The 18,133-nt window shown below is 37.2% G+C and overlaps 2 protein-coding genes across 3 annotated transcripts in view; one reads left to right on the top strand and one right to left on the bottom strand.

The window, feature by feature from the left end:
- Positions 1–17,340, bottom strand: part of TMEM184C (transmembrane protein 184C) — a 25,765-nt gene extending 8,425 nt beyond the window's left edge. Inside the window, exons 1-4 of the mRNA XM_045798871.2 lie at positions 17,122–17,340; positions 9,440–9,570; positions 9,305–9,341; positions 8,384–8,589 (exon numbers count right to left, since the gene is read on the bottom strand). Coding sequence (XP_045654827.1) covers positions 8,384–8,589; positions 9,305–9,341; positions 9,440–9,570; positions 17,122–17,340 — 593 coding nt within the window. The remainder of the gene's footprint in view (positions 1–8,383; positions 8,590–9,304; positions 9,342–9,439; positions 9,571–17,121) is intronic.
- The window catches only part of LOC123793232 (uncharacterized), a 48,079-nt gene continuing 47,246 nt past the window's right edge, over positions 17,301–18,133 (top strand). For both annotated transcript variants that reach the window (XM_087866496.1, XM_087866495.1), the window contains exon 1: positions 17,301–18,133. In XM_087866496.1, coding sequence (XP_087722622.1) covers positions 17,301–17,876 — 576 coding nt within the window. In that variant the 3' untranslated portion in view covers positions 17,877–18,133.

Genomic DNA, 18,133 nt, shown 5'->3' with positions numbered 1-18,133 from the left:
TCCCTGTTGAGGTGGTTCACTCCCACTTATAGCTAAGTGTGCCCCCTGTGGGGGCCTACGGGGTGCACTTGGGCTTGTTCCAAGACCTCTTGAGAATCCCTTGGCTATACTTGCTGTGTTTCCTGCCCCATACTCTTTATAAACGGAGTAAAATTAATTAGCAACCTTTGAAAGCTGTAGACAATTAATGAACTGGAAGATGTATTTGAAGAAATTGCCCAGAATGTAGCAAAGGCTGAGACAAAGAAACAAATGTGAAAGAGAGTTATAACCAAAGAACTGAACAGAATCAGAAGATCTAACATATATTCATAGTTACAGAAGACAGTGGACGAAAGGCAAAATCAGAAGAGATTATGGCTAGGAACATTTCAGAACTGATGAAAGATATGAATCTATAGGTTGAGACACCCTGTAAATTAAGCAGGACTAAAACAGAAACAAAACCACCTAAATACTTCATAGTCAATCTGCAAAACATCAAAGATGGGGGTCTATAATGGAATAACAAATTGACAAGAAAAGCTTAACAGTAATAATTGAAGCCAGAATTAAGTAGAATAAAATCTTCAAAATGCTTGGAGAAAATTTCTGTAAACATAGAATTACATCCAGCAAAATTGTCTTTCAAGAATGAGGGCAAAATAAAGATAGTTTTGGATAAGTATATCTGAGAAAATTTGCCACTGATGGACTGACATTAAAGGGGACTTTTAAGGGCCAGACTTTAGAAAGAAGGAAATGATTCCACAGAGGGCTGGAATGCAAGGAGTGTGGAACAAGTAAACTGTTGTTTTTTTTTTTTTTCCAAAGATTTTATTTATTTGTCAGAGAGAGAAAGCAGGGGGAGCAGTAGGCAGAGGGAGAAGCAGGCTCCCTGTTGTGCAAGGAACCCGTTACAGAACTCGATCCCAGGACCCTGGAATCATGAGGTGGGCCAAAAGCAGACACCTAACCAACTGAGTCATCCAGGTGTTCCAGCAAATAAATTGTTAATATTTGTAGTTAAATCTACAAAAAAATCTATCTGAAAAAATGTCTAATTTTTAAGATAGATTTTTAAGTAGCCAACAGTAAATTTTAGACTCTTAGTAGTCATGATAACACCAGAAACTGTAACTTTCAAACCAGTAGTAAAAACTGGAATAAGAAAAAAAAAAAAAGAGTAAGAAAATGAAAACAGCAACAATAACAAAGTAATTAACTACCAATGGAATCTCAAGTAGCACCTGCAATCAGGTTGATACAGCTGCAGTAAAATACATATTTTCATTAATACGTAAAATAGTCAAAGATTATACCCCATTTTGCCACCATATGAGCTGTGAAAAAGCTTTTGGTTTTCAAGTTTTAAAAAGTATTTTATAATCACAAACCTATAATATACTAATATTTGTTACACGTGGGTGTTATAAAACAGATTTTTCTTTTTACATTTGTTTGTATTCCTCTAATATTTGGAAAACTTTAAAATTGTTTATTAAAATCTTTATTAAAATGTGGATTCCTGAACTGGATCCAAGAACAGAAAAAGGACATTAGTGGAAGAACTTGGGAAATCTGAAGAATCTGCACTTAAAAGTCTTATATCAATGTTATTTTTTTTTTAGATGTATTTATTTTAGAGAAAGAGTACATGTGCAATTGGGTGGAGGGGCAAAGGGAGAGGAGAGGAAGAGAATCTCAAGCAGACTGAGCGTGGAGCCCAAGACGGGGCTTAATCTCACGACCCCGAGATCATGACCTAAGCTGAAATCAAGAGTCTGATGCTTCACTGACAGACACTCAAGCACCCCACCAATGTTATTTCTTAGTTTTGATAAATGTACCACGATTACGTAAGGTGTTAAATATTAGGGGAAACTGGGTGAAGGGTGTATTAGAATCTGTCTTGTCTTTGCAAGTAGCCAAAATCAACAGAAATACAGAAAAGTTGAATAACACATAAGACTGACTCCATGGATATAAATATAACATTCTCTTCAAGCATACAGGGAATCTTTATAAAAACTGATCATGTACTAAAGGACACGAAACAAATCTTAACCAATTCCAAAGACTGTCTCAGAGTATATTCTCTGACTGCAATGAAAAGAAATAAAATGAAAATCTACCCCCAACTCCAAAGTGTTTGGAAATTTAAAAATATTCCAGAATAACTCCAGTAAAGAAAAAAATCCCAACAGGAATTTAAAAACATTACATGGAATGATAATGAAAAAACAAAATACAAAACCTGGGATTTATGTGGTGATGGGATAGTAACTAGACTTACTGTGGTGAACATTTTGCAATACATATAAATATTGAAGAATTATATTGTACAACTGAAATTAATATAATGTATGTCAATTACATTTCAATTAAAAAAAAAAACCCAAAAACTGGGATTCAGTGAATGTAGAACTTGAAGGGAAATGTATAGTTTTCAATGCAGTATTAAAAAAGAAGGGGGTGGCTGGCTGGCTGGCTGAGTCGGAAGACCATGTGACTTGATCTCAGGGTTAAATTCAAGCCCCACATTAGGTGAAGATTACTTAAAAAAAAGAAAGAGGACAGGCTGTGTAAATTAGTGAGCTAAGACTCTAACTAAAGTTAGGAAAAGATAGTAAACCAAAAGAAATGGGAAAAAGGAAGTAAAATAGGGCAGAAATTAATGATAGAGAAAACCAATATATTACACAGAGAATCAACAAAGCGAAAAATCAGTTCTTTTTAAAAGAATTTTATTATTTTTATTTTTTTAAAGATTTTATTTGAGAGAGGGAGCGAGCAGAGTGAGAGAGAGCACAAGTGGGGGAAGGGGCAGAGGAAGAAGCAGACTCCCTGCTGAGCAGGGAGCCTGATTTAGGGCTCAATCCCAAGACCCTGAGATCATGACCTGAGCCACCCGGTGCCCCCAAAAATCAGTTCTTGACCAAAAATCAGTTCTTGAAAGGACTAGTAAAAACAGGCAAACTTCTAACAAGATTGTTCAAGGGAAAAAAAAGATACTAATAGCATTAGAAATGGAAAAGGAGTCATAACAACAGATCCAGAAGGGATTGAGAAGATATAAATGTATGCCCATAAAGATTTATTTATCTGAGAGAGTGTGTGTATGGTGTGTGCATGAGCAAGGGTGGGGGGAGCAGGGAGGAAGAGAGAATCCCAAGCAGACTCCCTGCTGAGCTTGGAGCCCAACTTGGGGCTCCATCTCAGGACCCTGAGATCATGACCTTAGCCGAAATCGAGCAGGACACTTACCTGACTGAGCCACCCAGGTGCTCCTGCCTATACATTTTAAAACTTTGTTTATTCTGCCTAATTCCTAAAAATTACATTAAAAAAAAAATGATTTCAGAAACAACAGGAAGCCTAAATAGTTCTATACCTGTCCTTCCACAAAGTCCAGGTCTAATCTTTCATGTTATAGTTACAACTCTTTCTGTGACACACAAATAAAAGGTGATAATGCCTATTCAGGGAGTGTGACTTGGATATGAAAATCAGACAGGAATAATGTAAAAAAGGAAAATTATAATCTAATCTTACTCATAAACATAGATGTAAAAATTCTGAACAAAATATTAGTGAACCAGGGGCGCCTGGGTGGCACAGCAGTTAAGCGTCTGCCTTCGGCTCAGGGCGTGATCCTGGAGTTATGGGATCGAGCCCCACATCAGGATCCTCTGCTGTGAGCCTGCTTCTTCCTCTCCCACTCCCCCTGCTTGTGTTCCCTCTCTCGCTGGCTGTCTCTATCTCTGTCGAATAAATAAATAAAATCTTTAAAAAAAAAAAAATATTAGCGAACCAAATCTTGCGATGGAGAAAAGCAGATGATACATCTTTTTTTTTTTTTAAGATTATTTATTTATTCATTTATTTGACAGAGAGAGACATTGAGAGAGGGAACACAAGCAAGGGGAGTGGGAGAGGGAGAAGCAGGCTTCCCGCCAAGTAGGGAGCCTGATGTGAAAAAGCCCAATGTGAGCTGTGAAAAAGCTTTTGGTTTTCAAGATTTTTTAAAAAGTATTTTATAATCACAAACCTATAATATATTAATATTTGTTAAATGTGGATGTTATAAAACAGATTTTTCTGTTTACATTTGTTCGTATTCCTCTAATATTTGGAAAACTTTAAAATTATGGATCATGACCTGAGCTCAAGGCAAACACTTAACGGCTGAGCCACCCAGGCGCCCCCAGATGATACATCTTAATCACTTTGAATTTATCGTCGAAATGCAGGGGGATTTAACATTAGAAAAGCTATTAATCTAATTCACTAAATTAACAGGCTAAAGGCAAAAACCAACCACCTCAACAGATACAGAAAAAGCATTTGATGAAATTTAATCATTTACTCGTGATTAAAAATTCAAACAAGCTAGGAGTAAGAGCTCATTTAACTTGATAAAGGATGCCTACAAAACACCTTTAGAAAAATAAAATTCAACTACATTTTATAAGAATTCCCTTTAAAATCAGGAATAATGCAAGAATATCTAGAGATACTCACCAGCACAGTGAGAACAAAGAGAAATGTATATAATAACCTGGAAAGCAAAGAGATCCTTCACTTGAAGAGGACTATCCTCACAGAGAACTTACAAAGATCTACAGACTAAGAAAACCTAACAGGACTTTTGGATATAAGACCAATATGGCAAAACCAATTGCCTTTCCACACACTGAAAGCAATTAAAATGATTTTTAAAATATATGTTATTTATAATAGCAACAAAATACATTTATAAAATCAATAAAGATACACAAGACTTTATTTGAGAAAAATGTACTTTACTGAAAGGTAAATGAAGAGCTAAATAAGCAGAAAGCTAGACCATATTCACAGGTAAGACTCAAAAAATCATAAAGATGTCAGTAAAGACGGAGTTCAATTACAATAAAAAAATCCCAACAGGTTTTTCAAGCAACTTGACAAACTGTTTCTAAAGTTTATATGTAAGAGCAAAGATCCAAAAATAGCCAAGATAATAGGGTCAGGGCACTTGCCCCTCACTTCAAAGCTTATTAATAACCTGTAGTAGTTAATGTATGGAATTGGTCCAGTAATAAAAAAGTTAACCAATAAAACAGAAAAAGAAAAACCAAACCCAAAACAAAAAGCCACAAACAGACCCACACGTGCTGAAACTTCACATGTGACAGAGATGGCAAGATCAGGGAGGTAGAAGGGAAAGAATTAGCTAGGACAATTAGCTAATGGAATAAAATGAAGTTGCATTCCTACCTCACACAACATATACACAAAACATCCAATGTTTATACATCTTAATGAGAAAATTTTGAAATCTTTAGAAGAAAAGCACAGGACAATGTTTTTATAATCCTGTAATTGGAATAATTTTTTGAACAAAACAAAAAGTATTGACTATAAAATAAGATAAATTCAACTATATTAAAATCAAATTCAAAACTTCCATTTATCGAAAGATTTAATAAAGGTGACAAAGCATACCAAAAACCGGAAAAGATATTTTCAATACACACTAAACAAAGAATTAGTATCTGAATATATAAAGATCCCTTATAAAGCCATGACACAGACAACCCATTAAAAAATGAGAAACAGAAACAAACATTCCTCAGGAAAGATAACACAAATGGTTACTAAACATATAAAAAGTTGCTCAACCTCATTACTAATCAGGGAAATCCAAATTAAGACCACAGCAATATACCACTTTATATCCTCCTGACAGGCAAACATAAAGAAGTCTGGGTAATTCCGAATGTAGGGGAGGCTATAGTGCAATTGGAAGTGTTTTATACTGTCGGTGGGAAAGGAATATGGTACTGCCACTTCAGAAAACAATTTACCACTAACAAAGCTGAACAAAACCTAAAGACCTAACATGCCACTACAAGGTATTTACCCTAGAGCAATTTTTTTCAAACTGTCAAATTTAACTTGGTAGTCCGTGACCTGAATTTTAAAAACAAGAGAAAAGAAGGAAATATATAATAAGGATCAGTACCATTTCACGGAAACATTTGTTTCACCAGTATACTAAACTAGTATGTAAACTGTTTCCTCTCCTCTCCTGAACATAGACAAAACTTAAGGTTTATTGAAAGAAAAACTCATTGTGCTTCACTGTTTATGTTACAGCAAGAGGATAAAAAGCAGACTTAGTTTTTTAAATCAATTAACAACTGCAAAATGGCCATGGTATTTACATCTTATAACCAAAGGACTATACTGAATTATCCTAAACAGCAATAGCCTGATTAAGTATCAGATTTGTAATACCAGTTACCTACTGGAGGAAGACTGGTAACCTACAATGTATTTATACACAAGAGGCATTTTATTATTACTAAAACCATACTTCCAAACTGCATAACTTTGGTAAAAATGTTTTTTCAAAGGAAAGAATACCTCAGTTATAACTATGGATGCACTGCTGACATTATTCTGGCAGCAGCTGTCAGAATTCAAGAGTCTCAGGAAAAAATGAAACCAACACAAAGAGATTTAACAAGGATAAATATAATGGTGTAGTTAGGAACAAATCAATTGCACAAGCATAGAATACGGGGATTTTGATCAGTAGCATCATTTGAAAAAGGTTTGGGGTTTTAGTGGACCACTAGCTAATTGTGATGAGCCATTCTGAAGATACAGCTAGAGCGCCTCATTTTAGGTTCTATAGTATTAGGAGAAGAGTCCTAATCAAAGCCAAGCCATCATCATCATTATATTTACTGGAACACTGAAATCTCTTCCATCCTTCTCCACTTGCAATTAAGTCTACAAAGAGCACAGTAATCTCTGAAAATGAAATTTGGGCACTAGTCCTCTATTCAACATCCTATAATGGCTTTTGATTTGACAAAGACTCTCTCCTGACCAAACTTTAGACAGGACTCCTCTGAGTTGTCTTTTCAACTAGGCACCATTCTTAGGCCCTGTCTTTGGACTAAGTCAGACTAAGCAAGAATACTGCTAAGTCATCTGCCTACCCTTGATACCTGATTACCCTTGATATTTGATAAGCTCCTCATCCCCCAGTCTTGATGTGTAAGTGCTTGGTCTGCCCTTAGGAAGAATTCTATTATGCCATTTAGAGAGAATCCCCCTCCCCTTGATGTCTCCTCTTAGTAATTTTCCATCCAGTGATCACCTCAATCTGCTCATTAGCTACAAATCTGTCGATATTGTATCTGTTGCTGAGACAATATCTCCTCCCCATCCCAACTTACAATAGTTTTCCCTTACTATTCCTCTTTCATAGTCTCCTGTTCCTTTTCCTTCATAGTATTTCTGATTGAAGTAACCCTGTATTTGTGTCTTCATTTAATTCCAAACGTCTGAACAAAAATGTAGGTTCCATGAGTTCTACATCTGTTATATGCACTAGGATATATCCATATACTGGCACACACTCAGTGCTCAATACATATCAAGTGTGTTAATAAACACTTTAAGAGCTTATTATCTAAAAAGCTAGGTAGCTCCCTGTCATTGCAAGTGTGTAGAGACATTTTCAGTCCCAATGTTGTACAAATGGTTCTATGTTGCATGGTAGGCAACATAGGTATCCCTAGGTTGTATATCTACACTGATTACTATAACTCCAAATCATTCCAGTTATCTTGACCTGCAACTTTCATCTTATTCCCCATTACCAGTGATCAAGTCCTACGAGTTCTTCAGTTGCAGTCTCTTTCCTTTCTATTCCAATTTCATCCCTCTTTTCAGCTTATCTCACAAATGGACTACTATAATAACCTCCAAATTTATTTCCCCATCTCTGGAATCTGCCTCCCCCTAATGCATTCCGTATAGTATTGCAAAATTAATCTTTCTAAAATGGTATCTTCAAACGTTTCCTTGCTGAAAAATACCCAATGGCTCATTCATATAAAAAGTACAATCTTAGCTTCAACTGAAATTTTCAGTCTTTATTTTCCTTTATTGTCCTCTATGGATATATAATAAGGCCAACAGCCCATTATATAACACTATTTCTCCCATTTCATATCATATGCTGTTTCTCCACCTAGACTATCTTCTCCCTGGATCTTACACCTGATTTTGTCATTAACTAGCTATGTAATCTTGAGTAAGTTCATCTCTGTAGATCCTGGGTCTTGATAGTAAAAGGATGTTGATAAAATGGTTTATAAAGTTTTTTCCCTGCAATTTTCTATTTAGGATAAATGATGTACAAGAGAGTACTCTGTATGTGTAGATTATAAAAATGTGTTTTCTTACTCTTTAAACTTGACTGTGAACTACTTGAGGGTAGGAACTCTTCTTAAACTTTCTGTCCTGCTCATAGTACTTAACACACTGCTTTGCAGACACCTGACTGATACTTAAAAATTCTGTCTAAATACATAAAAAGATTAAAACCAAACATACTTACTCTCCCATAGTCCATGGTGGACAGCAACATAAAGGAGGGAAATGTTTCTGCTGATCTTTGGCTTCAAGGATTAATACCAGATTTGGATACCGGTTAGTTAGATAATTGGTAAGGAATCCCATAAAGTTGTAAATGACATAAGCTTCATAACATTCTCTGCAGGTATCCACATATATTGCAATGCTGGGATATTTCAAAGCTATCCACTGTGAAAAAACATAGATGTTAAAAATAGTTGCAGCTAAGATAAAACGAACTGCCATTCCAATTCATGGTAATCATAATTTTTAAACTTGAGATGTTTTGTCACATATTTACATCAAACTTTCTAAAATTTATGACAGCTACCAGATAATTTTTGAAATGAATTTTTAAAATCAATAAACATTTTGGATACTGGTAAAAACATTCATGCTGGGGGGTAAGTAGTGAATATGAAGAAAGAAGCTAAATTACTTTGTTATTGGGTTCTTAAATATAATCTGAAATTTTTCTTGAGATCATAGAAAATGCAATTAAAGACATTTCCTTTATATTTAACCAAATCAAAGCAGTCATCTGTGACAACTGCATGTTAGAATCCATCAGGTAAGGGTTTTTCCCCCCCAAATAAAAGATTTAATAAACAAAAAGGATGATAATATAATTTTAAATATTACATTCTTTAAAGGACTAAGAACTAGTACTTGGAAATTTTAAAAGATTAAGCAAAGAAAATAGCTATAGGTTTTTAAAAATTTAAAACACCCGTCATACTTCATCTTTTTATTAACATTAAAAACAAGTGAATCTATTCACTTTTCTTATTAATCTGACTCCTTATTGCCAAATAATAAACTTTCATTACCTTAAGCACTCTGTAAATATTGTTGTGTCATCAAGGAAGTTCTTAGCTAATGAGATAAAATGAAACATACTTACACTATCTAAACTGTATATGGGTACCATCCAAAGAATCCTAGTTGGAAAGCAAAGCATAAATTAAAAACATTTTATATCATATTTACGAAATAAGTGAACATAACATTAGAAGAATTAAAATTTATTAAGATTTACCTTATTATTGGTTTCTGTAGTTCTGGTTGTGTATAATGTACTAAATGTTGCAATATCACCCAGAGCGATATAGGTATAGTTAAGAGCAAAAAGATTCCAGCAATAAACCAAGCCTTGGTGTGTATTCCAACCTTAAAAAAAAAATGAACATATTAAAATAAATCCTGATATTAAAACTAAAAAGCTAAACAAAATATTTTTATTTCTTAAATTTATATTTATTTGATTTTTAAGGAGGCCCAACATTTTCCAAATATCTAGTGGCTATTTTTTTTCTTTTTCAAAAAATAGCCTACTTTTGCTTTTGCAGAGGGAGAGGGAGAATTTTTCCTTATGGGGCCGAGCATTTTTCTTTGTGAGGCCTTTTGTAATAGCACTGTATACCTTAAGAATATTAACATCAGATCATTTCTCCTCAGCTTGTTGTCTGTTATATTTGATTATTATTGTGTTCGGGGATGTATAGAAGTTTTTAAATTTTCCCCAAGTCAAGTCTAAAAATCTTTTTTTTTTTTTCATTTTATTTTTTTGAGAGAGAGAGAGAGAACACACGCCTGTGCAGGGGGGAGGTGTGTGGGGGGGAGAGAGAGAGAGAGAGAATCACAGGCAGGCTCCATGATCAGGGCAGAGCCCAACACAGAACTTGATCTCCTGACCCTGAGACTACGACCTGAGCTGAAACTAAGAATCAGACACTTAACCAACTGAGCCACCTAGGTGCCCGCAAAAATCTTTTATGGTCTACTCCTTTGCTTTTATGTTTGGAGAGTTAAAATCCTACCTACATTTTCTGTGACCTTTATTGTTACCCAACATATTAACAGAACATGCTCTGAGTGTTGTCCAATACTCTGCTAAGTGTTTTACATGCATTATGTCTTTTAACCCTCCCGCTTGATAAGCACTGCCACAACTACTGTCCAAGCAAACTGTGTTAATACATGCTACTCCTCTCATATACAATATCAACTCAGGATATTACATTTTAAAAAGCTCTAATTTCTTTTTTTTGGTCAGTATCTGATCAATATTTTATCCTCTAAAACTCAATTTCTAAAAATATACTTTGAACTACTCATCTTTTTTTTTTTTTAAGATTTTATTTATTTAACAGAGAGAGACAGAGCATGAGCGAGGGGGAGGAGCAGTGGGAAGAGGGAGGAGCAGACTCCATGCTGAGCAGGGAGCCGGTTGCAGGGCTGGATCCCAAAGACCCTGGGATCATGACCTGAGCTGAAGGGAGACACTTAGCCAACTGAGCCACCCAGGCACCCCTCAACTAACTCATCTTAAGGTAAAGTTGAAGTAATTCACTCACTTCCTGGAAAACAACAACAACAACAAAATTTCTGTTCTGTGGGGCCCTACAGAATGAATTTTATATTAATTTATGAATTCACTCTTCAAGGCAGGAGTACAAGTTAATGCTAACTTTCTCAAGGAAAAAAGTAGGCATTTAATTTTGGTACTTTTGAGGTCTGAACAGTTAATTAAAAGAGCTGAAGTCCACAACTTCTAGTTTTACTGTTTTGAACAAGATATTTTTTTTCAACAGGGGTATAAAAAACAAAAGTATAGAGAACAAATGTATTTTTTACAACAAAGAACTTCTACACTAAACAATATGGAAAACTTGAAATGCAAATACAGTTAGCCCTTGAATAATTTGGGAGTTAGCACCTCCAACTCCTGCACAGTTGAAAATCTGTTTATAATTTTTGCCTCCCCCAAAACTACTAATAGCCTACTGTTGACCATAAGCCTTACCAATTACATAAATAGTCCTTTAACACATATTTTGTAGATTACATGTATTATATACTGTTTTCTTACAATAAAGCAAGTAAGCTGGAGAAAAGGAAATGCTATTAAAAATCATAAGAGAAAATACATTTACAGTACTACACTGTATTTATCAACAAATATCTGTGTATAAGTGGACCTGCAGTAGTTCACACTCATGCTGTTCAAGGGTCAACAACACAAGAAGTCCTGCTGAATGCTGGAGATTAATCAAAACAGTAAGTGGAAAGCAAGTATATGGAGGTGAAGATTCTAAAAGGAATGTCCGAGCAATCATTTTCTAGGGATTTTTGCTTGGCTCAATTTCATTTAAAATTGAGTACAGGTGGTCCCAGACTTACCTGGTTCAACTTGCAATTTCTTGACTTTACGATGGTGCAAAAGTGATATGCATTCAGTAGAAACTGTACTTCGATTTTCATCCTGTCCTGAGTTTTTCGCTGTATGGTATGATACTCTGCCCCTGATGTGGGGCAGGGGCAGGGAGCTGTAGCTCCCAGTCAGCCATGGGATCACGAGGGTAAACAATCTGTACACTCACAACTTCCTGTACGTGTGATGGGGTTATACCCCCATACATCCATAAACCCTCGTGGTTGAAATGCCCTAAGCTGAAACTGCATTTAATGCACTTAGCCTGCCAAACATTATAGCTTAGCCTCGCCTACCTTAAACATGCTCAGAACCCTTATATTAGCCTACAGTTGGGCAAAATCATCTAACACACAGCCTACCTTATAATAAAGTGTTCAGGATCTCGTATCTCAAGTAATTTAATGAACACTATACTGAAAGTGAAAAACAGAATGGCTATATGGGTTTAAATGTATCGGTTGTTTACCCTGATGACTGCCTGACTGACTGAAAGCTACAGCTTGCTGCCAGGGCCCAGCATCATGAGAAGAACATTATACTACACAGCACTAACCCAGGAAAAGATCAATATTCAGAATATGAAGTGTGGTCTCTACTGAATGTATACTGCTTTCACACCGTTGTAAAGTCAAAAAATCGTAAGTCAAACCATCATAGTTGAGGACCTTCTGTACCCACACAGCCATTCTGTTTCTTACTTTCAGTACATATCCAATAAATTACATGAGATACTCAATACTTTATTACAAAATAGGCTGGGTTACCTGATTTTGCCCAACTGTAAACTAATGTAAATGTTCTGAGCATATTTAACGTGGCTAGGCTAAGCTATGATGTTTGGCGGGTTAAGTGCATTAAATGCATTTTTACAGACAATATTTTCCACTTATGATGGGTTTATCAGGACATAACTCCATTGTAAGTCAAGGAAGAGCTGTATTCATTTTAATGATGACCTAAAATAACGACAGCAGGATACCGTAGATCATCTCTCTTATAAGGCGATAATTAAGAACAGTACTATCAAGTAATATTAATGCCCACATTTGTTTTTAGAATTGCCTTAGTGCCAACTTGGTGGTAGACTTAAGAAAAAAATGATGTGCTTGTGACTAATAAAGGCCAAGCATCCTCAATGTGCTATAAAAAAGAAAGTTACTTCCAAATGATCATAAAACAAGTGACTAGAGAACTGAGTCATTTCAGTAGAGTGAAGCCAAATTAAAAAAAAAAATCTTACATCACAGAGTCAGTACCATTTTTACATTGCAGGTGGTAGTTTCAGAAACACATCATCTGTCCACATTAATGCCATTAATTTGAATCATTGGTTTTATAGTTGTTTTGACTTCTGAGCTACCTAAAAGAGCTATATGCATTAGAAATTTTATCTGTTTTGTGTGCGCAGCACATATATTTAAGAAATATAATAAAATAAGTAAATGTCAGGTATCTGTAGAAATTAATACAATTATTACCTTTATTTTAATTTACATTTATTTCTAAATAAATTATTCACACTTGAGACACACTGATATGAGGATATCAGTAACATTATTAGACTTATTGTCCATAAGCAGGGTTGTTTTGATTCACAAAACAAGGAGCAGATAAGTAGCATAGATTTTTTTTTTTTTCCTAAGGCAACTTGAAGATAGTAGAGAGGAAAGAAAAAACCATTAAGGACAAACATCCAGGAATGAGTTAAGTGAACCTGAGCCAAATGCTTTCAGAGCAGAGAGGAGAGTGCAATAAGAGAGTGCTCTCTGGGTCCGATCCTCAGGATAAGACAGGAGCACTTACATGAAGAGTACTCCTTAGGGGTAGGGTAAAATGACCGCGGAGTAGTGTGCCAGTATGTGTGCATTTAACTGACTGGACTTCCATTACACATGCTCAGCCAAGCAAGAGACAGAAGTAGTTTATGTAGAGCAGATGGTTATCTTGCTATCCAATAATTAAGTATATGCCCCACCATGGGCATGGGATGAGCTCTATGAACTTCTTGTTTTCTACAATCTCAGTTCCCACTGACTTCTCACAATGTAAGCACAGGGATTCTAGTGTTTAAAAGACAAATGTGGGGCGCCTGGGTGGCACAGCGGTTAAGCGTCTGCCTTCGGCTCAGGGCGTGATCCCGGCGTTATGGGATCGAGCCCCACATCAGGCTCCTCCGCTATGAGCCTGCTTCTTCCTCTCCCACTCTCCCTGCTTGTGTTCCCTCTCTCGCTGGCTGTCTCTATCTCTGTCAAATAAATAAATAAAATCTTTAAAAAAAAAAAAAAAAAAAAAAAAAAAAAAAAAATAAAAGACAAATGTTTTTCATGCTCAAGCAGGTGTATGTGACTCTGCCTTAGGTGCTCAACTGAGAACCTAATTCCAACTAAGATGTTATTCCACAAGAAAAAGAATTGCTGCTCCAAAGCAACAGTGAAATTTTAAAAACAACAGTGATAATTATGGCTTACTGAACACCTACTAAATGGCAGGCCCCATGTTAAGCATTTTAGGTACATAAACACATTTAGTGAATAATGATGAAGAGAATGATATATTGCATATAATGCACTTAGCACAATGTCATGTTAGCCACTATCTCTGTTTCAGTTTTCACATCTACACAATGAGGACAATTCCCATGTTCAAGGGTTTTAAGAAGATTAAATAAAATTATACGTAAATCCTGGGGACATGCTCTAGTTACTGTATGTAACCTTAAAAACAAAACATAACGAGAGAGAAAAAAAAAAACCTTCTCTAACCCACACTCCTATCTACAATGCCATTCATTTCTATGGCCCATTTGAGTCAAAATACTCAAAACAAAAATAAACAAAAAACTTGTCTTCATATCCTGATACCACTTCCTTGCCTCACATTCATTCTTCCAACAGCTCCCTCTAGTTTCCAGCCCTTTCAACTCCACTGAAACCATTACTAGGATCACCAATTACCCTCCTATCTTATGAAAACCAACAGACGTCTCAGTAGCACTGGACACTGTTCACTATTTAGTTCCTGAAACACTCTCCTGTTCTGGCCTCCATCACCACTCTTTTTGGCATTCCGTTTCCTCACTAGCTGATGCTTCTTTTTTGTTAAGTTCCTATTCCTCTAGCAGATTTCTAAATGTTGGTGCCAGGTCCTCAGCCTTTATAATCTCATTCATCCTGATGGCTTTATTTTTTTTCCCAAAGATTTATTTATTTATTTGACGGAGAGAGAGTGCGCAAGGGCACAAGCAGGGGAAGTGGGAAAGGAAGCCTGACTCGGGGCTCTACCCCAGGACTCCAGGATCAGGACCTGAGTCCAAGGCAGGCACTTGACTGACTGAGCCATCCAGGCGCCAACCACCACCTCTGTTCTGACAACTCTCATATTAGTATCTGCAGCTCAAACCTTTCTGAGCTCTAGACTTGCCTATCCAACTGTGTATCTGACATGCCCATCTGATGGTCTCTCATACACCTCAAACTAAATGTCCAAAGCAGAACTCAATTTCTGTCAAACCTGTCCCCACCAATTTTCCACTTCACTAACTGGCATCACCATTTACCCTGTTGTTCAAGATAAAAACCTCAGTTGTTCTTGATTTCTTTTTCTCTCATTGCCTCTCCTCCCCAACCCAACCTACTGTCAAAAGTCTTGTTTCTTCACTGCCAATGATACTTAAAATTCAGTTTTCCATCTCTATTTCTGCTATCCTGATTTGGGCCATAAGTCACTGTAACTCAGGCACCGATGACCTCTTAACTACCATAAAGAGCTTTCCAACGTCCCTTTACTTCCACTTAATTTTCCATAGCTGGTTGTGGTCTTTCGAAGATGCCCACTTGTCCATTTCTTAGATCTTTTTTAGTTTCTTCCACAGCATTTTGTACAATTTTATTTTATTGATTTGGGTTTTTTTTTTTTTTTTTTTTTGGTTGTACTGGTCTCCACCACTAAGTTCCATGCAGCTGGGTGCCAGGTTTTTAGCTCTCACCATATAGAACACAAGCCTGATTTATCACTGGGATGAAGGAAAGCTTGCAATTTTTAAACAGGGTAGCTGGGTGACATTTGAATAAAGACCTGAAGGACGTAAGGGAATAAGAATACCATCTGGGGTAAGAGCATACCACGAAGGGGGAACATTTAATGCAAAGGCCCTAAGGAGGTCACCTACCCCACATGTTTGAGCAAAGTCACTGTGGTAGAAGCCCAGAATTGGGGAAAGTCAGACGTGGATGAGACAGGGGTGGTGTCAGATTATGTTGGGCCATAACAGCCATAGTTAGGAATATCGCTGTCAATCTGGGACACTGAGTGATTGGAAAATTTAGAGAAGAGGCACATAATGTAACTTACGTTTTAATCAGATACTTTGGCTGGTGAATTGAGAATAGTCCAGACAAGACATGAAGAGAATTTGGTTCAGGGTGTTTGCAGTAGAGATGGCAGATTAAATGTTCCTTAAAATCTGGCACTTAAAAACTACAGTTAACAACTAAGAGAAATCTTGAACTAGGTTGATATTATACATAGTAGCCTTAAAAGGAGTTACTATACCACACTCCAAAAAAATACTCCCAAGTAAAAGATACCTATTTGTATTAAGATGTCTATATTTGAATTGTGGTAGGCAAATTATGAGAATAACCTAAATATCTAACAAATGGGGAATATCTAATGTAGTGGAATATTATATTAGCATTAAAAATAACTACATAGGTTATGCCAATATGGGAAAGTCAACAAAATATAATTTCGTGAACATAAAGAAAACAAATATATATTAAACTGCATTTTGTTTAATTATGTAAGAACCACTTCAATAAAAAGCCTAAAATAGCCACCACGGTCTTGCCATTGCTCTTGTAAAATAGGTGTTGCTAAATAAAAGTACTTTCTGGTATTTATTGACTTAGAATTTAAAATTCATTATACAATTTTTATAAAGTACCCATCTAAGTTGAGTATTTACCTTGGGGTTTTCCAGTTTGTAGTACTTTACTGATGTCACAATAAGAATATGACATAAAAAAATATACAAGGGACTTTTTGCAAAATCTTTGTGAGTTAAGAGTTAATTCGTAAGTAAAAACAGACTACAAAGTTAAACCAACTAGAAACCTTTAATTCAGGAAGCTTGTTAAATGCTAATAAAATTCAATACGTAGTTTTCAGGTAGTTTATTTGATCTAGTTAAGTCCAATGTCTGAACAGATCAGATTTCAGGAATTACCTTACTTTTTGGTAATTGATGAATACTTGCAATAGTGCTCTTCTAAGCAGCAACTTAATATATTCTAACTATTTTCTCTACCTGGTCTTCCTTCCACCTGCAGCATGCTTTGAAAAACCGTGAACAAGAAACCAGACAGGTTTATCAACTACGACTGGGGTCATTTACATATTTTCAGGATATCAAGTCTGGGGCATCTGGGGTAAAAAATGGGCAACCTTAGATGGACAGGACGGTAGAAGAAAGGGTAGAAGCCGATGGTGAAGGACCCTCTTACCTCCAGCTTCTGTAATTCCCACACGCATAGAGGAACCGCAACCACTATGGACACCAGGTAGATGACCACCGCTAAAGGTCGAATCCACTGTCTCCAGTTCCTCCAGGTACAAGTGCAAGGCATGTTTCCGCATAAATCAGCTCCAAGTAGCAAGGAAAAAGAGCTCGAAGGAGATTGTAATGGGGAGCCCTGTTCTTTGGCTGTTTTGTCAACTCGCATACTACAGAGAAACAGCTGTTGGGCGACTTTACCAGCAGCTCGAGCCGCCTCCTCGGCCCGCGCTGTGCTTTCTGCTGCTGCTACCGCAACTGCGGCCGCTCAGGGTGCTACCAGGGAGTAGTGCGGGCAGCATCCTTTCTTCCCTGCCCCGCATCTACCCAGTTCTTCCGCGGTGGAATCCCCGGGCGGAGCCGCTGCCCTCACCTGGGTATCGCCCAGAGCTCCGCCTGCACCATGGCCTCGAGGACAGCGGCGCCGACCAGGACCGACTTCTAAACACCCTGCACACAGTTCGGTTCTGCCCCGCAGCTGCCTGCCCACTTGCTCCTTTCTTGGGCGGTCGAGCTTCCTCCCTCCCGTGCCTGCAGGCGTCTCTTGGCCCTATTCTGCAGGCAGATAAGAGGCGAGGACTCAAACCCGCCGGCCCCAGGATTTCCTCACTCACTCCCGCGGGACATCCCCCACAGCGGAACCCAAGGCCAACCCAGGACTTCCGCTTCCGCCCCCGCTGTTTGAGGGTGCTGATTCGTCTATAGCGCCAACCTGGGCCCACCCCATCCGCCTCACTTTACACTCTCTGATTGGTCATTTTCAGGGGGCGGGGCTGTGGAGAGGCGTAGCGAGGTGAGAAGGTTGGGAAGAGAGGAGATAGGCAGGAGTTGTTGGAATTGGTAGTGGGCTCCCGATGGCCCGTTAGCAGGATTCTGGAAGCTGTTAAGAATTGTTTGAAAAGACTCGAGGAATACCTACTACATTCTTCTGCTCACTGTATTCCAGAATTAAGAAAGCCTGG

This window comes from Ursus americanus, chromosome 13, assembly GCF_024610735.1.
Source record: "Ursus americanus isolate L20-20 chromosome 13, mUrsAme1.1.p, whole genome shotgun sequence".
Classification (NCBI taxonomy): Eukaryota; Metazoa; Chordata; class Mammalia; order Carnivora; family Ursidae; genus Ursus; species Ursus americanus.
Note: the sequence above shows the minus strand (reverse complement) of the source record. Positions and strands in the feature narration are given on the sequence as shown.